Consider the following 26873-nt stretch of genomic DNA (forward strand, 5'->3'; position numbering starts at 1 on the left):
CGCGGCCACGTGTTCATACCTGTCGTCCGTGAAGCGCTCCGGGTTAAACGTACGAGCTAAATGCTTCACGTGTGGGATGGAGGTGGAGTTAAGCCCTATGTTTGGCGTTGTTGAATCAGACTCTTTTCGGAAAACAATCATAGTTTCATGACAAACGTCTCGTTGAGCTCCAGATCTGTTCGTCTTCACTCGGTAAAGTTTGAACAAAGGTTTTCAGTTTCACAAAGCTGGAGAAAAACATTTGAATTGTCGGCGTCCCCTGTCACGATGAGGTAACGTCCTCAAAGCGACGGTACTTTGATTGGTCGAGCAGAACTTGACTCATTCTGTTCTTCTGTCATTCTTTGTCTAATCCCTGCTCATATACCTTCGGATTCCAGAACCTCTTTAATCCCCCGTCGTCCTCCTCTCACTCTGTCGTTTCTATTTTCTCCTACATCTTTATCCTTCTCTTTCTGTCTCCGTGTGGAATCTCGTCTTCTTCTCGTATCTATTGTCGTCGGGGGAACAATAGATTTCCTGACGATGATTTTCTCTTCTCCTTCCTGCCTCTGTAATCTCTTTATCGCCGTCTTGTCATCTCCGTCCTTTCCTCCATCACCCCCCCCCCCCACCCCCCACCCCTCCCTCCGCCGCTCACACGTCGGTGGCGCTCAGGTGGGTCGATACGACATCCTGGGTCTCCAGCACTATCTTCTTTGCCCTCCCTCCTCCTCCTCCTCCTCCCGCTCCCCCGACAGGGTGAATGCTGTCCAGCCGGCCGCCCCTCCCTCGCTCCCCTCCCCTGTGACACTTGAAGACGGCGAGGAAGGCGGCGCGGTAGTTGCGGTTCATCCAGCCGTACAGCAGCGGGTTGGCGAAGGTGGAGCACATGGCGATCACGTGGAAGACGGTGTAGAGCAGGCGGTAGTCACGCATGTCCAGCACCGTGCTGTAGAAGTCGGTGGCCAGCTGGAAGGCGTGGAAAGGCAGCCAGCTGACGGCGAACACCACCACCATGGTCACCAGCATCTTGGTGGTCTTGCGGCGTCGGCGGTGGCGGTCTGAGCTAGCCGTGCTGTTGTTGCAGGCCTCCGCCGGGCTGACGTGGCCGCGCAGTTTGGACCAGATGCGGGCGTAGGCGAAGGAGATGATGGACAGCGGCAGGAAGTACTGCAGGATCACCATGGAGATGCTGTAGACGGTGCCGTCGGTGCTTTTACCGGGCCACTTCTCCGTGCACACCTGGGATGAAACAGACACACATTTTAAATATAATTTTAATTCAACTTATTCAAAGAGATTAACTTTGTTTAGTTAGGTCTAATTTATATAATATTTTATTTAGTATCTTAAGGTTTAAGTGAGTTTGTGTTTAGAGCTTGTTGCACTGCCCCCAAAATATTTGTTGGGAGCTTGGCAGTTTAGATTCAGTTGAGTTTTTCTGAGATAAAACATTAGGTTTGATTCAAGATGATTAAAAAAGAATGTTAGTTTCATTTATTTCTGATCTTCGGACTGAATATATTTAATTGGATTCAGTTACAGATTGAAACAGTTTCTGTGGAGGACGAAGTTTCTGCTGCGAATGAAAGGACATGAATAAACCAGGAGGGAGGAGAAGAACAGAAAGACAGGGAGGATAGAAGGGCGAGGGATGAAAGGAGAGAGGGATGGAAAGAGAGAAAGATGAAAGAGATGGAGAAGAGAGGAGGGGTACGAGGGGCACTGAGGACCGAGCAGGAAGATCAAAGCCACATATGAGGAAGAGATAGGACTGAAGTGTTTGATAGTGAAACATGGTGTTACAGGTGTGTGTGTGTGTGTGTGTGTGTGAGAGAGAGAGAGAGTGTGTGTACCGGTATACTGTGTCCAGGCTCCACAGTGAAGTGGCTGTACTCTCTGAAGATGGCCAGCGGACTGGCCAGCACGGCGCTCAGCACCCACGTCAACGCTATCACGCCGTAACACACGTCCTTACGCATCCTGGTCTCCAGGTGGTACACGATACACCTGAAACACACAACACACACAGGTTTGTGCTGCTATCCTTTTCAGGACATTGCATTAACTTCCATTCATCGTGGACAGCCTCAGCAAATCCTTATAATTACCCACGTACACAATAATAATATTTTTTATCTTGTTTCCTTCACTAAAGTTTAGAAAAACAGTTTTTAGCTTTGAATCCCACTCACCTGTGTCGGTCCAGGGCGATGACGTTGAGCGTCACCGTGGAGACGTGCACGGCGAGCCCCTGGGCGTAGGGCACCAGGAAGCAGAGGGTGCTGCCGAGCTTCCACTCTTCCTGCAGCGTGTAGACGAGGGTGAAGGGGAGGCACAGCGTGTTGACCAGGAGGTCGGCTGCAGGAGACGGACACACAAACAAATTCTTCATTCAGACTGAAGTCCAACACATTTATTGTCTTTCACAGACGCATAAACATAAATGTACAAACATCAAAATCTTATCGTCCAATGGTCCAACGAGGGACGAGGCGTACGGAGCCAAACACACAAACAGAAAAACAAACTGAACCAACAAAGGGTTTAATTACGCTGAACACTGATTGGCTGAAGAGACCAGGAGCAACTGACAGAGACAGGAAGTAAAGAAACAACCGACAAACAAGAGTAAATAAAACATGAAGAGAACATTTTCCAACAAGTCACACTTCTATTCTTAAGAATTATAAACACAAATAAAACCTCACAAAGAAAAGTCTAAAATCAGAATCGTCCCAAAAAAAGAATAATCATACAATAAAAACTTAGTTGACTGATGTGAAACGCGTTCTTCATTAATCAAAACATTTGTACAGCGCTTTAATTTCACCTGTTGGCAGTTTCATGTCCACAGCGCCCCCTGCTGGTACTAGTGTTAATGTCCTATTAAAACAGATTATTTAAAACCATTAATCCGTGATGTTGAAACACATCCTGTTTTTAAATAAGACGAATGAACCAGTGAGTCACAGCAGCTGCTGCCGTCGAAACTGGTGAGTCATCAGAGAGAGAGAGAGAGAGAGAGAGAGAGAGAGACGCCATCTGCTCCGACAGCTGCCGACACACAGCAGGTCACATGATCAGTTTAATCAACATCTGCAGATAAATGTCTGGGATCATCAACGTGCACAAACACGGACGTCCACATCATCCTCCGCTCCTACGATGATGTTTAACTTTCTTCTTTCTACGAGTAAACAAATTCAGAACAGAGAAGCTGCAGCTCAAGAAGCATTTTTCAGAACTGTCCTGGATGTTGATTGGTGTTTACAGCAGCCAATAGCTCTGAATGTGCCTCACGCCCTCTTGTGGCAGTCGACAGTAACCAGCAGCTCAACATGGAGCGTTGTAACGACTCTGTCGAGGACGACTTCTCGCCGCCACCTTCGTCTACGCCTGTGGATTCAACCGATGAACGTGACGGTGTAGATCCCTGTGCTCCGGTCGCTAACTGTCAGAATCTATCGTCACAGAGGAGGAAGATGAAAATACCTAAAAGCTTCCTGCTGTTTTCTCACAATGGGCATTCTGAGGAGCTTTTACTCCCACTGGGACATCTGTGGGCTCACATGCAGCCCCTCAGGAGCGTGTACAAGTTCAAAGTCTGAAAGCAGCTTTGGAATCTAACCCTGCTGTGATCGAGCCGCCTGCTGCTCCGATTGATCGGCGAAAGCAGATAGGGTTTAGTTAGGACTGATGACATTTGGATTCAAATCGTGGCGTTCTGCTTCCTGTGACGCCTCGAGCCAAAGAAAGAGAGAGAGAAGGGTGGGGGGGCATGAGGAAGATAAAACTGTGAGAGGAAAAGAGATGAGGTCGTTCCTCCGGAAAATATTAATCGTGAGGTTTCGACAGTTAACTGAAGAACTTCTGGTCAGAGGAGAAGAAGACCTCTGACACAAAACACAGACTGAGAGAAATAATAATTATCACAAGGATCGGCCGAATGAGTCAACTGTTTATAACACGATCTCTGCTCCTTTTTATGTCCGGGGGAATTGAACCGACAACCTTCTGGGCGCTATCGTTCTACATCCCTGCACATTTCACATTACATCAATCACACTCTCTCTCTCAATCTTTACATTCAGAGCTTCGGCAGCAGGAGAATCGCTTTCATGGAATCTGCTCTCAAGCAGACGATGTTTATATATGCTAACGTCTCTGAGGTGCGTTCTCCTTATAGATACATTTACATTAGAATATCAGGAGGAGACAGTTACAGGCGGAGAGAGTGTCCTCTCAGTTCCAGTTTTATAGTGAAGCTTCAGAGCTTGAATAAGAACTGAATCTGTTCAATAAGACAGTGTAACCACTAACTAGCAGCTATTAAGACAAAGCAATGCTACCCACAAGGACAAAAACTGGTATGTAGCCGCCATTGTTTTATTACGATTATATAATCTCAATTACCTTGTATTATATTGCGTCGTTTCCCTTCATCAAATCAAACAATAAAATTGTAGTGATGCAACATATCCTGAGAGACGCAACTCATAAAATACAAAATATATTAAAGAAATGTACAAAATATGAAAAACCACACGTGGGAATATTTTAATTAGATTTAAATGTGATTAGCTTGAGGGTTAAATGAATTTGTCACATCCTGGATGTTAAAGTGACAGAAACACTCAGAATTAAACTTCTGAAAACTCAAGAGGGCGAAAAGAAAACGAAGTTCATTATGTTTTACACAAGGGATCAGTGTGTGTGTGTGTGTGTGTGTGTGTGTGTCAATATTAATTACAGTTTTCTCAACACTTTCCAGAACAACCAACACTCCAGGCTACACCTACACACACACACACGTTTCCTTATTGGCTAACAGCTGCAGAAGGAAGCAAACGAACCAGGAGGTGAATTTTAATTTGGATCCTCGTGGACGGAGCGACGGCCTGAAGGTCGCTGAGTCACGGTGAAGAGAATTCATTATGTACAAAACTTCAGGGGATCGTTTCTAGCTTTTATCGAGGTGATGAACATACACAAAACAAAAGTTTTGTTTTCTTAATTTTAGATTCAAATTGAAAAACACGAGGTCGTCTTCGTCCTGACTGTGACTCCTCGTCTGTGTCCTGCGCTCTGACGACCCCCGAGGGGAACTTATGATCCGTGACATTGGGCTGTATAATGAAAATGTGAACTGACTTGACTTGACGTCCCTACATGGTCGTTTTCATTGTTAGTGACGGATTGTGTCTGGAGGGATTCACATGAAACAAAGTGAGTCGACCGATGCGACGCTTCACACATTGTTGTTGTTACGTTGTTTTTATTTCACTGATACGAGCTGTGACTCTTTACTGTCGACGCTCTGCAGACGTGTCAGAGCTGTGCTACGTTCCTGCTGATGTGAAAACCAACGTTTGTTAATGTGCAGCTGATTCATGACTCTCTCCATGGTGCTGAAGTCCGATCCCATCCCTCTCCATGGTTCTGAAGTCAGATCTTATCTCTGTCCGTGGTGCTGAGGTCCGATCATGTCTCTGTCCATGGTTCTGAAGTCTGATCTTGTCTCTGTCCGTGGTGCTGAAGTCTGATCTTGTCTCTGTCCATGGTTCTGGAGTCCGATCTTGTCTCTCTCCATGGTTCTTAAGTCCGATCCCGTCTCTCTCCATGGTGCTGAAGTCCGATCCCGTCCCTCTCCATGGTTCTGAAGTCAGATCTTGTCTCTGTCCGTGGTGCTGAGGTACAGTCCCGTCCCTCTCCATGGTTCTTAAGTCCAATCCCATCCCTCTCCGTGGTGCTGAAGTCAGATCTTGTCTCTGTCCATGGTTCTGAAGTCCGATCTTGTCTCTCTCCATGGTTCTGAAGTCCGATCCCGTCCCTCTCCGTGGTGCTGAAGTCAGATCTTGTCTCTGTCCATGGTTCTGAAGTCAGATCTCGTCTCTGTCCGTGGTACTAAGGTCCAATCATGTCTCTCTCCGTGGTGCTGAAGTCCGATCCCGTCACTCTCCGAGGTGCTGAAGTCTGATCCTCTCCCACGTCCATCCATGCTTGTTTATTTGCTCAAACATATTTGCTGCTACACTTGGTTTTGTTTCAGTGTGAAGGGTTATGATTGAAATGAATGTGCTTCAGGCAGCAGCAGTAATTTCCCTCCCACAGAGCCCTGCACCTCTTCACACCCCATTACTTCTCATTGTTTGTGTCTCTTATTTGTCAGTTTGTTTGCTGATGAGGTGTTTAATGATTCTCCTGTTGAGTTGTTTTCATCTTAATTAAATTTATTTATCACACTGTGATCATTTTACCCGTTTTTTAATTGCACGTAGCTGCGTTCAGCATGCTTTGATTGAACTTCTCACTTTTAACATTTTAAATGAATACCTTTCGTTAGGTGTTGATTTGAGCACCTGCCCTGAAGCAAAGCAGATCCACTGTCTCATAAGAAACACGCAGTGCTGAGGTGACGTCACGTCGTTAATCTGAGAAAAGATTATTTGTGTCACAGTGCTGAGCGGATGATGGTTTAGTGTCGTTTGTGGCTTCTGTTGTTGGTATTTCAATTCTCGGGGCTGTTCGGGGTGAAAGTTGAGGTCGTCACACATCATTACTGATCCGCTTAAATGTGCATAAAACAAGCTGGATAGAAAAACATTTATATCTTTAAAAATCATCACAAGTCACCCTTGCCTTTCCTCTCTCGCTCTTTTTGGCTCTCAAAGGTCTGTATCATCCTTGTTAGTAAATAAAAAAGGAGAAGAAGGATTAACATGTACATCATGAAGATGCCCCTAGGGATCCTTTTAAGTGTCTTTAAGTGTTTCTTCTCTGTCCTCGCTGAGAAATCTATTCATGTGCTCACACGATCACATTTAACATGTCGTAAAAATAAAGACATGTGAGAATCAAACACGCGAACAATAAGCGTCTGATTTCCTCTGTGTTTGTGTCTGAGCCACAAAGAAGCAGACAAATCCCAGACATCACAGAGGATGAGCACATAACAACTGACAGATGTCTGAGTCATCCATGTCGACAATCTACAGACGGTACACAAACAAACGCACACACAAACGCGCACACACAAACGCGCACACACACACACACACACACACACACACACACACACACACACACACACACACACACACACACACACACACACACACACACACACACACACACACACACACACACACACACACACACACACACACACACACACACACACACACACACACACACACACACACACACAGGTCACCATCTTGAGATGCCAGAGAGCATCTCCCGGCTGCGCTGACTCCGACAGCATCAGATTAGAAACAGCACAACGTGTGTGTGAACATACCGACAGCCAGGTTAGCGATAAAGAAGTTAGTGACGGTGCGGAGCGTCTTGAAGCGGTAGATGACGTAGATAACCAGAGAGTTACCCAGAACCCCCAGCACGATGATGGTGCTGTAAGCCAGGATCAACACCACCTGTAAACAAACAAACAAACAAACAAACAAGAACAGCTGTAAACATCTGTCACCGTATCTGGTACGTACCGGGTCATATTAGTGTCATCACTGTGAATGTGTCATCATAATGTCAGTAGTTGTGTTTATGTACTGTAGATGTGTGTGTCGGTGTCTGTGTAGATGTGTGTGGATATGTGTGTGCTTGTGTGTGTGTGTAGATGTGAATGTGTTGTTCCTTTATTCTTTTCTTTCTGTGTCTTACAGATGATTTTTCTTCCAGTGACACAATCGGGTCAAAACTTTAGTTTAAATACTTTTGTTTGTGATCAAATACCTGTAACATTTTCCCATCAGCCTCAGTGTCACTCTGTGTTTACTGACTCCACCAAGGAGCTGACATCATCACCTCCGTCCGTCTGTTTGTTTGTTTTTATCTCTTTCTTCAAGATTGTGAAACTGGACCTTTTCACAGATTCTTCAGAGAATAATTCATGAAATAGAGGAATTCTTTCTGTGAGCGAAGTGGATCTGCACATTTTAACTTTTAAGATCATTTAAAACCCGCCCCGACCTTTATGTTGGTATTGCATCTTGCGTCATGTTAACTTATGAGGACGTGCACGACCTACGTAGCATACGTGAAGCGACCATCTGTCATACGCGTAGTTAACAGCAAGTATATTCTGATGCTAAGGCAGCAGATCGACATCTCTGCAGTCGGTTTGTTTATGTTCTTTCATGTGTCACAGCTCAGAGGAGCATCAACTGCTCTCTTTATCCTATACATATATAAATATATATAGATATATATACATATATACATACATATATACACCCACATGCCACATCATGGGCCAATCACAAACCAGCGCTCTGGCTTTGATTGACATGTCAGCCTCTACCTGCACACTCAGCAGCCTGATGGGGTCCTCTGGAAAATTCACTGCCTCGGACACCAGCGACGGCAGCACCGGCGGGACGGCGCTGGCATCTGGGTCGTAGTCACGGTAACCGACGTTGCCGAGGTCATCGTCAGACGTGGGCAGGAAGTGGAGCTCGTCCAGTGAGTCGTTGGCTACGCTGATGGCCTCCATATCCAATCATACGCGTTCGTCCGTCAGAGGCATTTTACAGACACGCACACACATGCACACACACACACACACACACACACACACACACACAATCTCTCACACAGCCTGTGAGACGACAGAGAGACAGATAAGCAACAGGTGAGGAGGAGGAACATAAACATCCAGAACATCCACAACACAAGAGGCAGGACGGACAGATTCAAGGTCTCCGTCCTTAACTGGGCACTGGTTAAAGACGGAGACACAGAGATTGCAGACACATCACAGGATCATTCATGCTTGTGTCCATGTGATGAATTAAGACCTTTTAAAGAACAGCAGTCGAGCGTCTGACAGGTGATTTAGAGCAGTGGTCGATGCTGCAGATCCCTGATGTTACTCTCTGTTAGCAACGCTCCATCTATCACTCCATCAAACACCCACTTAACCTCCGAGCGTCCGCTGCAGCCGACGTGTGCGTCAATAAAACTCTGTGCTTCATGTTGTGTCTTTCAAATGATTACTGGGAAAAAACAACAGAACTTTGAGGACTGATATTTACGAGTGTGTCTGATTTGGTGCAGTTTGATCAGTTTAAATGACTCTTGTTGGAGGTACGAGCTTGTTTTAAATGAAAGGTTATTTCAGGTCACTCCTTCAGAAATCTACCTGTTTTAATGGTTTACTCTCAATCCTTTAACCTAGAAAGTAAACTGGATTATGAGCAGAACAAAAAATAATATCATCAGATTCTCTGCAGCACAGAACTCAAAAAACAAATCAGTGAACAAAATGTTTTCTAGTCATGTTGCAACTGAAATGATCAGTATCAAATATATATATATTGTTTACTCATCATAAAAATTCCAGGAGGTCTATTTTTTTGTGACTAAGATCAACTATAAAAAGAAGAGCAGATGAAATAAAGCAGCCGGAGATAACACAAAATAAATTTGTCCAGTTTTCGTTAAATTTAAGATCAGGAGCTTGAGACGAGGATAAGATCAGTTAATTAAGTTTAAAAACTCTGTTCAGCGGCTTTAGGAACAGCAGTTATCGGGCTGTGGACTTTATCCTGGAGCTCGGGTGATGTGCAGCAGCAGATGGTGGTTGTTCTGGGCAGCTCCCAGTGGTCTCAAACCCTCCGGCTGCAAATACTCCGAAAGGAAGAAGAGAACATTTTCGGAGCTTTGACTCAGATCACGTAGGCGAGTGGAAGTCTGAGCTGCAGAGAAGTTCTGCTGCGAAAACTACTCCAGCACTTTGTCTCTTTAATGTGAGCGACCACAAAGTGTTCTTAAAAAAGAACTGCACGAGCAGAAAGTAATTTTCAGAGAATAAAGAATAAAGAATAAAGATAAATGAGTTTTAGGAACAGTCTGATACAGAGACGCCTCGTTTATCACCAGCTTCATTTAAAAAAAGATGAGAGTGCACCGGATCAGTTTCATGATACGGCGGCTGAACCCCAACGCAATCGCAAGAACCAAAACAAGATCGTAAAAGCCACAACGCGACTGCTGCCCTTTTTCTTTCGTTCTTACATATTTACCTTTATTTTCCTTCCTTCTTAATTTATTCTAATTTGTGAAAACAACACTTTTGTTGCTTTGATGCATCTTTTCTATTTGCACTGAACGTCTCCTGCCCTCATTCTCTCTGCACCTTCAACATACACAATGTTCCCACATGTCAAAAATAACACATTCCACGTAAATAAACACAAACAGAATATTTTTAACCGCACATGTATTTCCCTGCATACTGTGAAAAACATGGTCTTATATAAAAACGTAAACAGGGTCACTGCCCCACGCTGCTTCACTGTGTGACACAAGCTTCTCCGCTAATTAACACATTCATGCATGAAATTAAATAAAGATCCAAACAAATGAAAATGTTGACACGTTCAAATTTGTTTCCGTAACTTGTTGTCAAATATAGAGACGTTAAAAAGAGCCGAGGGAGCGGAGACGGAGTGCAGCACAAAACAGGAAACAGAAGAAATTCTACACAGCTTTTTTAGAGTTTAGTTTAAAATATATTTTAAACAACAGTTTTTGAGGCATAAACATGTCCCCTCCACAATAAAAGCCTCCACTAATCCGCATTAGATTTTCTCATAACATACATACCCATGTAAAGTTACTCTAAGAAACTCAGGCTACATCCACATGGACTACGTGTCGGAAGGTGTTAGGGACACGCCTGGAAACGCTGCTGGATCCGTTTTAGTTTGAAAACTCTCAGGCTGCGTTTTATTCTGGACGAACAGAAACTGAGATGTTTTTTCTTTTGAAAAACGTAATTTGTCAAATCAACACGTTTGGTTGTAGCCTCAGTTTTCTGTGTCCGACATCCAGCTGTGCGTCACACGGCAGACTCACAATTTAAACTCTGCGGTTCACAGGTGGGAGAACACAACACCAGCTGTGTCACAGTTACACACACACACACACACACACACACAAACAGCTGTGGCCTCTCCATTTCACAGCTCTGCAATGTCGGCCAGTCAACCGGCGTCCTCAGGGGGTATTAGCACTGGAATACAAACACCGAAACACACTCACACACACCCCGACGAAGCACTTACAAACATTACGAACACAACTGCAACCTCTCGGTGCCCTAAACTCTGGTGGGAATAAACACACACACTCCACTGAGCTGATTCACTGAGCACATTGCCACAGGGCGTTTTGCCGCCCTCCTGCTCCCGCACGGCGCTGACAGGATCAGCCACGGTGCCAACTCGCGCTCGCCAGAAGAGAAACACAACACGGCAAGACGGCAAACTCACTCTCCGGAATGATCAGAAGTGTTCACGCCGCTCGCCGCCTTTTTTACGTCAACACACAAAGCGCGGAGAGCAGAGACAAGACAAGGTTTCTATACTATAACGTCATATTAAATTAAATCTTACACGACAACAAACCTGACCAGCAACGTGTCAGAGCAACATAGGACCATAGACAGTGATGACACCGTTCACACGCAGAAGCTGCCCGAACATTATCCAGCCAACATCACATTCATCAGACAGGCTTCAAAGAAAATACAACAAATAAATAAAGTTCAAAGTAATCTTATTTGCCTTGCAGTTACTCCCTTGCAAGTAGAGGGTGCTGCAAAACCAAGTGACCCAAACACAAACTGAGGTTAATTAACGGTTCCTCACGCAGTCGCCTTTATTCTCAACTCTCAACGTTTCTCTCTGAGACGCAGGAATCCTGTTCTCTCCCCTGGAACGAGCCTCGCTGCACTTTTCAACATTTCTCAGAAGTGAGATCCGTAGAGTGGAAACGAGCGTGACGCTGATTAGAGGAGCTGAGCTGAGGATCCTTTCATTCCTCAGAATAATCCTCCAGTTTTACAGGAAGGTGACACTCCTCATTTATCCTCCAACTCAGTCTGACAATGTGGAAACCCACTGCAACATAATATCACCATGGAGACAGCTCTTTACTCTGTAGTTGTTTAAATTTTGGGACATTGAAATTATGCTGAATTAGATTTTAGCAGCGTAGAAATACATGTACAGACAAATATCACTGGATCACTTTGAAATTGAATAAATTGTCCATCTTCTTGTGAACACAATATCAAAAGATGAGACCAGTACACAAGTCAAAGGTCACTGGGACCTGATCAATCCTGTTTTTGTTTTAGTGAATCAAGGATTTTCCTAAAAGTTTGTACAAATGTTCGAGGATCAAGCTGAAATACCGATGATGTATCGAGGTCATCGACATTTCAAGAAAATGTGTCGGGAGTTTTGTGCCAAGCACCAAGATCTGTATCAGTTCATCGTGAGTCCAAGTGAAAGTTTGTACCAGATTTGAAGACGTTCCCTCCAGCTGATCTTAAACTATCATGTTCACGTACTTTGTGAGGCCACCGGGACCTTGACTTTGACCTTTGGCTACCAAACTGAAAACCAACTTCAAGTGAACGTTTGTGCCAAATGTGAAACAATTCCCTCACGGCGTTCCAGAGAAATCTCATTGACGAGGCAGAAACGTGCTTTGTGAGGACACAGTGACCTTCTTGAGATATCGTGTTTCACGGGAATGGGTCGGACGGACAACCTGAAAAACATAATGCCTCAGGCCGGAGCGAGCACCCCCCCTGCCCTCAGTCGACCAGCAGTGCAGCTTCAAACGTTCCTGATCCGTCTGCAGCGCGCTCTAACAGGAACTGGATCAAGGAGAAAAGAGGCGAAGGCGACAACAGCTCCGTCACGCTGCAGCCCCGCGGCGCTCCAACACAGGAAGTCGCAGCGAGCCAGGAGGAGCGGCCATTCACTTCCACTGAGGAGCGGGAAAACTAAATGGGTCAAATCCAAAATCCAGGCCAACAAAACCTTCAAGGTCGGATTTTCTAAGATTTCCTGTCACAGGGGGACAATGACTGAGCAGCTGGAGTGTGGAGACGACAGCAGGGACGTGTCCGCCGACCCCTCGGACCTCGGGCCGTCTCAGAGCGGGACGGCAGCAGCTCGTCCAGGGATCAGCGAGCGTCACCAATTCCATTTCTGTCTTCCCAGATCAGAGGGAACCAATCACAGCAGTGAAACACACAAAGAGTCCCACATGAGCCTTTCAACAAATGAAATGTGGCTTCAGAGAGATAAGAGCGATCGTCAGGTCACACGTCCACTTCAGGACCCGGCAGCTCAAACAGGAAGTCCCAGGACGAAGGAGCAGAGACGGAAAGAAGACGATAAACACCAAGAGTCGTTTCATCTCTGTGAAGATGTTTCAGAATTTAAAATTCTCCCAATTTTACAGTTTGACCTAAAAACCACATGAACAACAACAAGCTGACGACCTTAGTTTTAATCATTTTGAATAGAAGGGTATCAATATCATTCTTATATTTTTATTCTGGCTCTTACTTGTATTTTATTTTGCTATACTGTATTAGTTTGTTTTACTGGTTCTGTTTTTATTACTTTTTATTTCCTCTGGATGTTTTTCCTTTTTCAAAACCAATTTTTTTTTATCACTAGATTTATTTGCTTCAAAACATCTTTTCTCTTTCAGCGTTTTATAATTGGATCTTTATCTTTTTGTTTTCCTGCCTCTGGCGTTTCCTCGTTTTAAATTCATGAGATTAACGACAGATCCACTTAATGTTGTTTTTATCAATATAGACGTGTTTTTAATATTTTTATAGTTTTTATTCTGTATAAATCCGACTGTAGAAGCTACTTCATTACTTTTGTTACTGGTTCTCCATAACTCTTTAAATTTTTACTTCAATTATAATACACTTATACTTTTTGTATTTTTACTTTACTGGACTAGATGTTAATATTCTACTGTTTTATTCTCTGTACTTTATTACATATTGTTGATACTGTAATCTGGAGCAACACTTTGCTTCTGGATTAATAAAATCGTTTATCTTTTCTTAAATCCTGCACATGGTCAAATGAAAGTCTCTTTTCCTGACGCCACCAAACGCTACCGGCGAAGACTCTGAACTCTGTGTCGAAGGGTAAATCATATAAATCCTCAGTGAACGTACGATCATTTAATCACATTACTCCCTCACCTTGAAGAGGAACCTGACCTCTGACCTCCTCAGCACGATAAATCTATCTCAGAGCGACAGAACACGGCAGCGTCCACGTCATCGTGTCTGGATTGAATATCGCTAAATCATCATCTTGGCTGATCTTTTGTGACCTGCTTGAGGAGCCGAATGCACCGGGGAGAGAGGGCGAGCGAGCGAGCAGCGGTACATCTAATGAGAGAGAGAGAGAGCAGCGGCCCTGAAGGCAACACGCCAAGAGTCAGAGGAAAACACTTCAACCTGAACAACTGACGAAGAGGAGCTCAGACCTCAAGATGTGAGGAAAAATATCGAGCAGGACTTTGTTTCATTTTGACCGATGCCGTGATTCTGATAAACAACAAAAATAAAGATAGAGATATTATTTCCTTTAAATAAGCAGCTCACTCACCTACAGGGTGTTAATTATTAAGACAAATCATAGAGTGGAGAGAATAAAAGTGATTAAATATTTAGATCATCCACTGGGCTTCTTCCGATCATTGTCGTGTCAGTTGAAACGCACGGTTTAAAAGCTCCACACATTCAAAATCACACACAGACTAATGGCTGTCAAGTATTTTCAGGTCAGACCCCAAAACTTTTAATTTCCGCCTCAAACTGTATGAACTGCTGTGGCGCTGTATGAATAAAGCTTTGATGATGAATAAAACATCAAACTGTTTTAGTTTTTTTATTCTCTTATAAGCTTTGGGCTCGAGATGTAAAATTCTGCCCAGATGATCGATTAGTAAGAGAAACATTGACGCCTGGAGTTTGAATTCTTCAGGGAGCGCGGCAGTGGAAGGGACGATGGCGAACAGATAGAGGAAGTGGGCAATGCTGTGGTGAGCGGGGGGGGGGGGGGGGTGGGGGCCGCACATATTGCTCTCAGCGTCCCGGCGAATCCCAGCGGCTCGTTAAACTTTGAACAGCAACACAACTCTGCTGATTAAGAATTGATCGTGAATGAAACTCAGCATTGTTCATCACTTTGTCAGCAGGAAAAACATCGGCTCACCAGAAACCCTGCGTCGCTACCACCAGGCAGGATGGACGCTGGATTACAGAATCCGATTACAGCTTTTATTCACGTCTGGTTTGTCACCAAAAAGGTTTTGTGCCGCCTGAACGTTTACGATCATGTTTTCACTGTCAGCGATAAAGGTCACGACGCTGCCGCAGGTCGCTGAGAGAAAAACTGAAAGTCAAATTAAACACATTAAAGAAAACAAGACATTTTTTAATGTCAACAAGTAAAAAATAGCAGCTTTAATGGAAAAGATTGAGAAAAACACTGCAGGGATTTACTGATCGAAAGATAATATCAGAGGTCGATGGTTTTAGAAGAACAAACAATATGTGAAGGGCAAAGTCGCACAAACAGCAGCTGGGCCTGAAATATTTCACTTTAACTTTAAATCTAAAATGTTTGGTTAGTTTGGAGAAGATAAACTGGTTTCTGTTATAAACGTTTCAAGTGATAATCAAGAGATTAAATACTTGTGTTTGAAAGTAAAAAGATTAAAAAGAAATGTTGAAATCACTGATGGAACATTGAAAAGATTTTAATTAAAATACTGTTAAAATAAAGTCTAATAAAGGCTCTGAAATCATAAGTTAATCAAAGTAATGTTATAATAAAGTCAGTTACTAAACAGTTATATTAGAAAGAAGTTAAAGTACTATATTAATAAAGTTAAAGTTCTGTTATAATAAAGTTGAATAAAATTCTGTTATACTAAACAAAATGGCGAACGAAAAGGACATCAGACACGAGACGTAAATATGGACTCGTCTTTTCTGGACAGTATCTCCAGTCTGCAGCTTCGTCCAGGTGGATTTCTCGCTCTGATTGGACGGAGCCGGTGAAAGCCGACAGCTTTGAGGCTGGACAGCAGGAGGATTAGTGTCGGACAGATGATTACAGCTGGACGGACGATCTGCTCGCTCTCAGACAAACACTGGAATCTGGTTAAAGAACAATTCGAGGACAAACTGGACGAAAAGTGCAGGAGTTTGATGTCTCCTGATCCCACACACTGTATCTGTGCGGTGCAGCCGCTCACGCTCCTGCTCAGCCGGGTAACACAAGGTCGGATGCTGCTGACGCAAGAGCATCTATTTCTGCACCGACACTGACGAAGAGCACAAATTTACATTTTCAATTTGCATTGGAGCAAATTCATCTGTTACAGCGATTCCCCCCGAGACCAAACATGTGGCTGTAACTCCGACCTGAGAGCTGAAGCCGATCAGCTGATTTCAGGAGGAACTTCGCCTTTAGTTCCTCCTCGAGTCCTTGAACAGTTTCAGACGAGTGACACGAAACGTTCAAACACCTGAAACGTGACATCCAACATTCAGCGAAAACTTTGCCTCTTTCTGCTCACGCTCACCTGGGACGAGGACCGAAATAGAGGCGCTGCAAGTGACGGGGATGTGAGAAAATGGAGTGATGAATAAATCAGTGGAGGGTGATGCACAGCTAAATGGAGAGAGAGAGAGAAAGAGAGAGAGAGAGAGAGAGCGAGTGGATTTCCGTAAATACGAGAGCACGTCTCACATTTCAGGGTTTTAATCGATGCAGAGATAAAGTGAACGAGGAGCTCTGAGTTTTTTCACTTGCTAAAATAATTTGTCAGTTTGAAAAAAGAAACTGTCAGAGGATGTTTACATATTAAAGCTGCGTGACAGGATTGAGAACATGGAGAACATGGAGAATATGTGAAAAATCATCAGACTGATAAATGTTTTCCACTGTGAAGATTTGAACAAAAGCCTTTTTTTGTTGTTCACGATGTCACAACAGATGCTCTTATGCCTAAACTGTGTGGGTGAACTGAATGTGAATCGGAGTTTTTCAAAATGTGACATCTGCGCAAACATCTGTTGTTTGGATTTGAACATAGCACAAAACGTGAAGGTATTACACTGCTTCTGATGCAGGGAAACACATGCTTCCGATGCTGGACTTCAAAACATTACACCTTTAAAAAATGATCCACAGCCTTTAGGGAAAATATTCAAAGTGTAAATAAAATTTAACGGAAGCGAAAATGTTTTATACATAAAGAAATTTTAATTCAAGCGACGGAGACAAAAGCTTTCTGGAGAAAAGTCATGTGATTGAAGCAGCAGGACGAGCGTGAGGAGTGCTACAAGGACTTTAAAGAAAAGAAGAGATGAAGGGAGGCGACGAAAGAGGAGGGGAAATACAAGGAAAGAGAGCGAGGAGGGAGGGAAGGGAAGAGGGGAGGAAAAGAAGGGAAGAGAAAAAGGGGAAATGACTGAACTGTGTGCAAACAGACTGTGTGAGCAGATTAAACGAACTCGGTCCGCCTCACCTCCAGGCCTCCTGCGTGTACCTGGGATTTATCAAGGCAATAAAACTGAGATGGACTGAAGTAAATTAAATGAAGCGGGGGAGGACAGGGGGTGGGGGGGGGGGGGGGTGAGTGAGACCAGCTGGAGGATGTAAATGTCAGCGCTACCTGCCACCAAGAATCCGTCAAACTCAGCGGACAATAAACTGATCGCATAAAATATCAGCAAGTATAAAAACGTCGTCGTTGGTGGGACCTCGCTGTATGACCACAACTGCACCGATAAATTCAGTGGACTGATAAACCATTCAGGCCCTGTTGTGTGTGTGTGTGTGTGTGTGTGTGTTCACGAGTCTTTGTTTAATCGACACAACAAACGGGGAGCTGCTCATTAAAATGAAACCAGATCGATTATGTCACAATCCAAACGGTTCCCATCACTTCAGTCCTCAGCTGTGACGTCAGCGTGAACGGCTGCGAGCACATGTCACATGTTCCTCATAGACCTGTGGCACATTTCCTCTTTCAGCATCAGAGAGAGAGCGAGCGAGAGAGAGAGAGAGAGAGAGACACACGTGTGCGGAGAGAATAAAAATACTTCCTGTCATTCAAAAGACAACACGCAGACACACACACACACATTTACCTCAGAACTCATCAATCCTTTATCTGAAACCTCTGCCAGCTGGAAAATACCATGAGTGAGTTGTATTTGTTCTAGTGGGTGAGTTGTGATTACATGTAGCTCTGAGAGATAAAAAATAACGATGAGTGACTTCCAGAAGCATCATAATGAGTCAATATCTTTCTGCTTAATACACACGGAAGAAGCCAGTGGCCATATGGCTAATATTGTGTGTGTGTGTGTGCCCGTGTGTGTGGTAATAGGTTGTTGATAAGGCGGATGAACATGGTATTTTATGGCTGAATGTTCCAACCAACTCGACTGTAACCTCAATAAAAATGTCAGCTTTAATTAATTCCCCTGATAGGGAGAGAGGGAGAGAGAGAGAGAGACAGAGACACAGAGACAGAGAGACAGAGAGAGACAGAGACAGAGACAGAGAGAGAGACAGAGAGAGAGAGAGAGAGAGAGAGAGAGAGAGAGAGAGAGAGAGAGAGAGAGAGACAGAGAGAGAGAGAGAGAGAGAGAGAGAGAAAGAGAGAGAGAGAGAGAGAGAGAGAGAAAGAGAGAGACAGAGAGGGGAACGTTTGAGAGGATTAATAGAAATCAGCAAGCGGACTACGGAACAGAGGATGTGTAGTGTACAGAGACGTAAAGAAACATTTCTTTTGGACAGACCTGTCCACATATTCAAGTTCACACCTGTTTGGTAAGAAGTAAGAAGAAAGAAAAATTCAACAAGATCAGAGGGAGAGAGGGATGAAGAAAGACATGAAAGAAAGAAAAATAAAGAATAAAAAATTAATAAATGAGAAGACTAGCGAGGGATAAATGTTGCGTGAGTAAAAGGTGTGCTGTGACATAACGAGCGGACATGACGTTCAGTTTTAAACGTGACCCTTCAATGAAGCCGTCGACCTCGAGTCCTTTCCCGATTCAACGAGCAGGACGCACACATCGTCCAATCACAGAGCAGCGTACAGACAACATGAAGCTACATCATGTAATGAAGCATTTTGATATAACTGCACATCGAGTGATGCATGAACACACAGTGTGTTCTCTGTAACAGATTATACAACGCAGGAAATTATTTATGGAAGGAAGCGACTGTTGCAGTTTCCACACACAAATGTCCCCGACTCCCCAAAAATGTCCTCACTAGCACAAAGTTTCAGAATTTTCCAAAATGTCCTTGGTTTTCAAAAGGTCTACAAAGTTATTACGGTCCCACAAAAATGTCCTTTCTAGAATTTTCCAATAAAATGTCCTCACTAGCCCTCAATGTCCTCATAAACTCAATATGTCCCCAGGCTTCACGGATGTGGCACTTCCCAGGAAATGTCCCGTCTTCCTTTCACACGACTGGAATGTCAATTTCCCCAAATTGCCACAACTTTCCCAGAATGTCCTGACTACCCCAAAAAGTTCCTGTAGTATCTGTAATTTCCAAAAATGTCCCAACTTTTGAGAAGAGGTTCCGGACAATCCTACAAAGTCCTTACTCCCCCAACATTTCCTTAATTCAACACGTCTTCACTTTTCCAGAAAACTTTCCTCTCTAACCCAAAATGTCCTTATATTCCCACTGTGTCCTCAGGTTTTTACAAATAACTCACGTCCAGGAAGTGTCTCCTCTTCCTAACAATTGTTCTCACTTCTTAAAATGTCACGAAATTTAAATTTGGTTTAAAATGAACAAAAGTGACCTTGTAGTGCCAAAACGTCTCCTTTACACAAATGTCAATATTTGCATATGTTCTCATTTCAAAACAAACACACAAAAGGTCTTTACTTCACAATAACAAGCTTCTGCACTGACAAAATCAATGTGAAAACTTATTCTAAAGAGTCCCCCCCCCCACGTCTTTCTAAGAAAAATGTCCCCACTTTTCCAAACATCTTCACTTCTCTAAAATGTCCTCACCCTGTAGAAACATATAGACTCGTTTTGAGAAATGCCCAGTCCTTGGCGGTGAGACACACACTCAGTCAGCGGTGTTGCCTAAAGACTCGGTGCTGCCTCTGGAGACGACATTCATCATAGAGATGGTCTCAACATGAGTCCAGAGGTGAGAGCGGAACAAATATTCCTGCCGGGGGGGCGGGGAACCAAACCAAGCCGCTGATGAAGGGTCGAGTGAAAACGAACTTTAGGAAACAAACGTGTGAACAGGACGCTGAGCAGGACGAGAACAAGCGAACCGGGTCCTGAGCCCGATACCGAACTCTTAGATCGTCACTCTGATTCGCGCATGAAGCAAATTAACATGTAAACGGACGTTACACCGTGAACTGCAGCACAGTGGAAACACACAACTCTGCTGGTCACACAAACCGTCGTCAGCCTCCGTTCACTCCACACTAACACAGCAATGAACACGAGAAGAGAACAGAGGGAGGCCGGGTAAGAAAAATGTATTTTCAACCACAACAGCTGGATATTTTCTGTCTTTTTTTGGTGGGTTTTGTGTCTTTTTGGTTGTTGTGCATCTCTATGCAGTGGTTTTCTGTTTCTATGGTTTTCTGTCTCTGTGGTCATGGTGCCCTCTCGACACGCCGCTGGTTGCTATCAGGCGGGGACAGAAACTGACAAGGACAAAGGTCTTATTTTTCAGAAATGTCCCCAGTTGAATGAGAACGTTAGGACTGTTATTTACGGTGTGACGTCCGGACCTCGAAGGCATCACACTCGTATCGAACTGTGATTTTAAAAAATGCAACGTTCAGCACTTTTTTTTTTCTTCATCTGGTTTCCTTGATTTTTTCCCCTTTAAATCACAGCAGGACTCGTCTCCTCCCATGAAACCTTTACAGTTGCCAGAGGCGGCGAAGCAGAACGGAAATCACTGTGTGTGTGTGTGTTCATTCATTCAGAGGAAACAGGACACGTGCTGTCGACAGTTGAAGGCAGAGCCACAGAAAGCGAGGGAGAGATATGGGGGTGGATGATGGAGGGGCGAGAGACATGGCAACAGACTGGCAGACACAGAGAAAGAGAAAGAGAGAGAGAGAGAGAGAGAGAGAGAGAGAGAGGGAGAGAGTCCATTTTTACCAACTCTTTTCCTTCCTTTTCTCTCTTCCTTTCCTTCAACACCCCATTCTTTCCCTCTACTCCCTGTCCTGTACTTCCTCCTCTCCTTTCCTCATCCTCCTTTTCCCTTCATCCTCTTCTCCTTCATTGTCCCTGTCTTTACCTGTCGCCTCCTTTCTTTCTTCCTCACCCCCTCCTCTTACCTCTCTTCTTCCCCTTTCCTCCAAATCTCTCTCCCTTCCCCCTCATTCCTTCCCTATCTCCTTCTTCTCTTTCCTAACTTATCCTTGATTTCCCTATATCCTCCTCTCCTTTGTCTCTTTCCCTACCTGTTCCCTCCTTCCTTATCTCCTCACCCCAGGAGGTGGGCCTTCAGGTTGACTGAAAGGATGGAGGGTGGAGATAAAACCGAACACTTTCTGCCTCAAGGCGAAAAGTTGTGTGATGAAGCTGAGCTGCCAGCAGCCATTAGATCTGTGTGTGTGTGTGTGTGTGTGTGTGTGTGTGTGTGTGTGTGTGTGTGTGTGTGTGTGTGTGCGTGTGTGTGTGTGTGCGTGTGTGTGTGCATGTGTGGATTTAAGCAGCTCACGCGGAACCCTGTGTTTGTAATTGCCCAACATCTGCACACTCATTAGAAGGGAGAGAGAGGTAGAGATAGAACAGGGAAACAGAGAGAACAGCTGATTACTGGTTTGGCGTCATTTCTACAAACTGAATCCTCGTGTGTTTTTGCGCATATGTAGAAAACCCACATACATGTCACAGTGGGGGGGGCACTAAGCGGCGATCTGTGGCAAGGCGTAGAAGCAGCAGGGGGTCTTCAGGCTTTTGTGATTATGTAAGCGTGTAAATGGAAACGCTCTGCGCTTTCAGGCGACTGCTGAGAGAAGGAGGCGGCGGGTCCTGCACACTGGGACGCCGCCCACTCACCTGGCACGCGTCTGATTGGTCACAATCTGGAGCCGAAATAGTAAAACTATAAATCTTTTATCATCTTTTTTCATTTGTGTTCAAGTTAAACAGCAGCTGTAACGATCACCATCATTTTAACCATAGACTGTTTATATGATCAGTGCAGGTATATAAAGAAGATCAGTGATTCTATATAAAGATGATCAGCGACTGTATATAAAGACGATCAGTGACTGTATATAAAGACGATCAGTGACTGTATATAAAGACGATCAGTGACTGTATATAAAGACGATCAGTGACTATATAAAGAGGATCAGTGACTGTATATAAAGACGATCAGTGACTACTCAGTATTTCCTGGATTCAACAAATCAGCAACATAGACGGCACCAGTTCCTTGGTTTCCTGTGACGTCCCGCAGCGTCCCGCCCTGGAGTCACGAGGACAATGAGCAGCGCTGGACGAGAGACGATATTAAAATGTGTCCAGGGTGGTAAATGATTGGAAGTGGGTCACCAGCTGTCAGCTCAGAGGGAAACACTGCTCCTCAGTTGACCTCTGGTGCGATTCCTCTATTGTTCTGAGATAGACTGAAAATAAATGTCCTGGTCCAGGACATTTATTCTCTCTCTCCTTCACGTCGTCTCCGTAAGTTAAAAGGTCAATGGTTCTTTACCGGGGATGTTTTAAAAGTCGTAGAAGAAGAAGACGATGATGATCATCTAAGTAGAAGTTTGGAGAACTGAGTTTTTCTGCTGGAAATTATACTTCAATATTTAAACAGCGTTCTCTCCTCAGTGGAAAAAGAAACACGCATCTGCACATTTGGATTTTTTTGATGGAGTTTTAAGTTAATTTTAAGCGACAGTTGAGTAAAACACAAATCTGATTATTGAGCATGTGAGCAGATCTGTTAAAAATCATCTTTACAATACATCCACACATTCAACAGTAACACAGCAATACAACTAATGTAAAATTATAAAACTGGTTTAACCAATAAAATCAATTAAGGCTTTAAAAGTTCTAATTAAGATTTAAAATTGGGTTTCCTGATGTTTGTTTGTGTGATTTGGCTTCAATTTCCCTTTCAATTAAAGTGTCCTGTCTATCTGTCCATTAATCAATCATCCATCTATCATCCATCCATCATCTTTCTGTAAAACCTCTTTAAAAAAATCATTACATTTAATAAAACTGTTTTTAAATTGAACCAAACTCGTGCCTTTTTTTTCACACGCACGCGAGCTCGTGCACTACTAGACCTCAGCGTGCCCGCGTGTCAGCCACTGTGCGCGTGTTCTCATGCATGCACGCACGTGTAAGTGATGACTCGGTTCCCAATGATTTGCGCACGTGTATCTATCTGCTTGTGCGTGATTGTCACCTCGTGTGTGCATGCATGTCTGCACGCGTGTGGGAATGCATGTGTGTGCATGTGTGTGCGTGTCTGACACACTGACCTGTGCGTCCGGCTCTCAGGACCCGGTCCTCGGTCAGCACGGAGCCCGGCTCCCGGCGGCGGCGCTCGCAGACCCCGGTTCCCCTTGCTCCGTCTCCCGCGCACACCGGACACACACACCACGGGGACGGTCACGCGGCTCCCGGATGCATGAGAGAAAAATAACAATAAGGATAAATACGTCGTTTCTGTTGAGGCAGTTGCGAGTTTAAATCCCCATCCTGGTCCGTGTCCCGGCGGAGCGTCCTCTCTCCGAGCAGCCGCTTCTCCCTCACGTTTCCCGGCGGCACGATGACAACAATCCCGCTCACGTGCACGCCGCTGTCACTTTGGATGAGCGCGACCCGCCAGTAGATTCGTGCACGTGTCCCGTTAACGAAACGTCCTTGGACTCAGAGACAGTTTGTAACAATCTCCTGCTCCTCTGTCTGTGCGCTCTGGACACGGAGTGAGGCGCTTTACGCACCGTGCGTAAAAGGAGAGGAGGGATGGAGGAGGAGGAAGAGGGGGAGAGACAGATCAGGGAAAGTGGGAGGAAGTGATTATTAAGAGAGGAAGAAAAATGACAAGTGGAAAAGAGAGGAAGGTGAATGGAGAGATGAGAGGGAAAGAGAGGAGCTGAAGGAGTAAGAAGGGGAATGGGGGGAAGACAATGGGGCTGAGGAGGATTTCACTTCGAAATATGCAATTATCTGAAAATACTTGGAGGTTCAATTCTCTCTCTCTCTCTCTCTCTCTCTCTCTCCTCACACACATTGTCATGTGGACCATGCTCTTACACTCAAAGTCAACATGCAATATCCTGCTTCTTAGGACACGCAACATTTTCACACATGCAGACACACACATACACTGAGTGGATGTGAAGCAGGCTTCTTGCGACACTCACACTTGACTGCTTGATGTAAATTGTGGCCCACAGCGAGCGGCTGGTGGATTCTCTTCACATCAGAGTGTTGGAGTGAACCCAGGAGCTTTTATTGTGAAAGGGCAGTACAGTGCACTTAAATATGACTCATCAATAAACATGAGCTGTTTTCACACTGAGCGTTTTGTTCATTGTTTGTGTTTTTATTGATTTTTGCTAAACTTGGTTTTATTCAACTTTCTTTTCTTTTCTTAATTAGTATATTTCTTCCACTGTAACTTTGTCAAGAGAAATGAAACTGACAGACAGCTTGATTAAGGTGAGTTGGATGGTTGAGTGAATATGGAGAATGTTTCCTCTTTCATTCCCACTTCTCACCCCGAGCGAGTGGGAACGATCTGGAACTGACTGACAGTCGCAGGTTGAACTGTTGAACTGGAGAAGAGTTAAAAAAGTCTCAGGACTCTTTCACTCCTTGTAGTCCGAGCACAAGAGCTGTTCCTTGAGGCTTTGTTGAGATATTGTGTTCACAACTTTTCATCTCATGAAGAAGGATGAAAAGAATTTTTGTTTCCACCGAGTTAAAGGAAAAGCTTAATTTCTGGCAGAACATTTGGTCCTAATGAAAATCTATCTTTCAGTCAATGAAGTGTTCACCTCGGAAACGGTGACTCACTGCTCCCCTGCATGAGGACACAGGGCGGCTGCTAAGCAGGATACGATATGAAGAACACTGGTCTGATCCTTTAAACTGGTCTGACTGTTCAGAGAACCAGCCCATGGTTTGTGGAGGAACTCCTGGGTCGATGGAGGAGGTGAGAGACACTCTGGGTTCAGAGGAAAACAAAGTGTTTAACGTGTTTGTTATCCTGTGGAGTTTGGCCCGGGGCTGACGGAGAAGAGCTGAGCGAAGGAATAAAGATGTTTCCTGTTGTGAGTGTGAACGTGAGTCAGAGTCGACTCATTACACTGACTGACAGTTTGTCACTTTGTCTAACCGATGCTCAGTTTGCTGAATGAAGCTGTTTCCTTCACACACGTCTGCACGGATCAGTTCATCAGTCAAACTCAAGCCTGATTTATCTTCTCTCTCATGATCTGAGCTGCCGACGTAAACAACATGAGACATCGTTCGTTTACTTCAGGTAAACAGCAGAATGAAGCAGAATCCAACACAGAAGATTCAATAATCATCAATCACTGATCTTCTTCATATAAAGTCAGTTAGCTCTCTGATTGGACGATACCCGAAAACCATCTTTTCTCCGACGTTCGTTAATAAAACTTAAAGAAGCTGCTCAGATGAATTTGTATGTTTTATCTGTTTTCAGTCAGCGTGAGAAGGAGACGTCGGCGTCACTGGTTTCAAACACGTAGGATCAGGACGTGTGTGGCGGCAGAGTAATAGATAATTGAAGAGCTGGTGAGTCAACCTCATTACAGAGCTCTCACCTCAGTTGTTCATCACACGAGCTCAGTCACTGGGAGTCGTTAATCATGGTTGTGTGGAGTCGCACAACACGAGCTCACGAGCTGCCCACTTTCATACATTCATACATTTTGTCACAGTTTTCTTTTGTGAAATTAACAAGTTGTCACCAAACCTCAAGCTCTGTCTGTTTCGTTACGATGTGCGGACGAACTTTACAACTTTCTTCGTTCAATAAATGAAATATTTACAAACAAATTAGGAAAATCACATCGACGTAAAAAAAATGTAAAAGGATAAATGTTTATAATTTATGTCGCACTTTGTTGGCATCAAAAAAGTTGAATACGTTTAACATCGTATTAACACGAGCATTGATTTGGACACTTGCAGCGCAAAACATTTAATGTCTGAGGGGAAGTTCGTTCTTAATTAGTATTTACATTATAATATTGTGATACTCGTATATTTATTCAAGTTATCTGAGTTGTTATTTGTTATTTATAACTGCAACAGAGTATTTATACACGAATGCAATGTTACTTATACTCAAGTAAAATATCTCCTGTTTAATTAAAACAATGTCAAAAATGAGACGTTTAAAAATCCGGTCTTTGCAAACAACGTGACCGAACATCTGTCGCTATCACTTGGTTTGGTTTATAAAAGTCAATCTTCAGTGTTTCTGAAACTCACAATCAGCGGCTCTGTTGGAAGTTTGTTATTCGCCGCGGCCTGGATCCTTTCAGCTGCCCAACGTCTTGCCAGGAGACAGATTACGCTTGTCAGGACCACCGGCAGAGTGTGAATAACACACACACAAACACACACACACACACACACACACACACACACACACACACACACACACACACACACACACACACAGTTATATAACACAGGTCATACACAGTCTTACTTCTTACTTCTACTTGCTGAGAATTTTTTTGGGATGCTTTAATATCCACCAGTCAGTCGGAGGAATTTCATTTCCCACGGTTGTCACGATACTTTTCCTCAAACACACTCACACACTCTCAAACACACTAACTGCACACACCGAAAACTGCTGCTAAAAAACTCTGCAATGTGTCCGTGGTCTATATTTGTCACGGCGCCGTGGATTCTCTTCCTCGTCAGCGTTTGAAGCGTGGCTGTAATGAGCCTGCCAGTCACAGC

At 44.2% G+C, this 26873-nt stretch overlaps 1 protein-coding gene across 2 annotated transcripts; it reads right to left on the reverse strand.

Annotated features, from left to right (window-relative positions):
* npy2rl (neuropeptide Y receptor Y2, like) lies at positions 1-26502 on the reverse strand. 2 transcript variants are annotated; one of them, XM_034568903.1, is made up of 7 exons: positions 26391-26502; positions 23399-23536; positions 8303-8599; positions 7286-7418; positions 2178-2343; positions 1839-1992; positions 1-1224 (listed from the first exon to the last, which is right to left on the reverse strand). In XM_034568903.1, the coding sequence occupies exons 3-7, from the start codon at positions 8492-8494 to the stop codon at positions 637-639; spliced, it is 1233 nt and encodes a 410-aa protein (XP_034424794.1). In that variant the 5' UTR covers positions 8495-8599; positions 23399-23536; positions 26391-26502; the 3' UTR covers positions 1-636. The 2 variants fall into 2 exon arrangements, with proteins under 2 accessions (XP_034424794.1, XP_034424795.1); XM_034568904.1 differs by lacking the exon at positions 26391-26502 and having other exon boundaries at positions 8303-8546; positions 8581-8599; positions 23399-23912.
* Between the last annotated feature and the right edge of the window lie 371 nt (positions 26503-26873).

Source organism: Hippoglossus hippoglossus, chromosome 18, assembly GCF_009819705.1.
Source record: "Hippoglossus hippoglossus isolate fHipHip1 chromosome 18, fHipHip1.pri, whole genome shotgun sequence".
Classification (NCBI taxonomy): Eukaryota; Metazoa; Chordata; class Actinopteri; order Pleuronectiformes; family Pleuronectidae; genus Hippoglossus; species Hippoglossus hippoglossus.

Bases quoted from the DNA above. Each gene is read 5' to 3' on its own strand.
- npy2rl (XM_034568903.1), bottom strand. From the start codon at position 8,494: ATGGAGGCCATCAGCGTAGCCAACGACTCACTGGACGAGCTCCACTTC. The intron at 7,419-8,302 runs GTAGAGGCTGAC...GTTTGTTTACAG, and splicing joins TCAGGCTGCTGAGTGTGCAG to GTGGTGTTGATCCTGGCTTA. The intron at 1,225-1,838 runs GTACACACACTC...GTTTCATCCCAG, and splicing joins AGCCTGGACACAGTATACCG to GTGTGCACGGAGAAGTGGCC.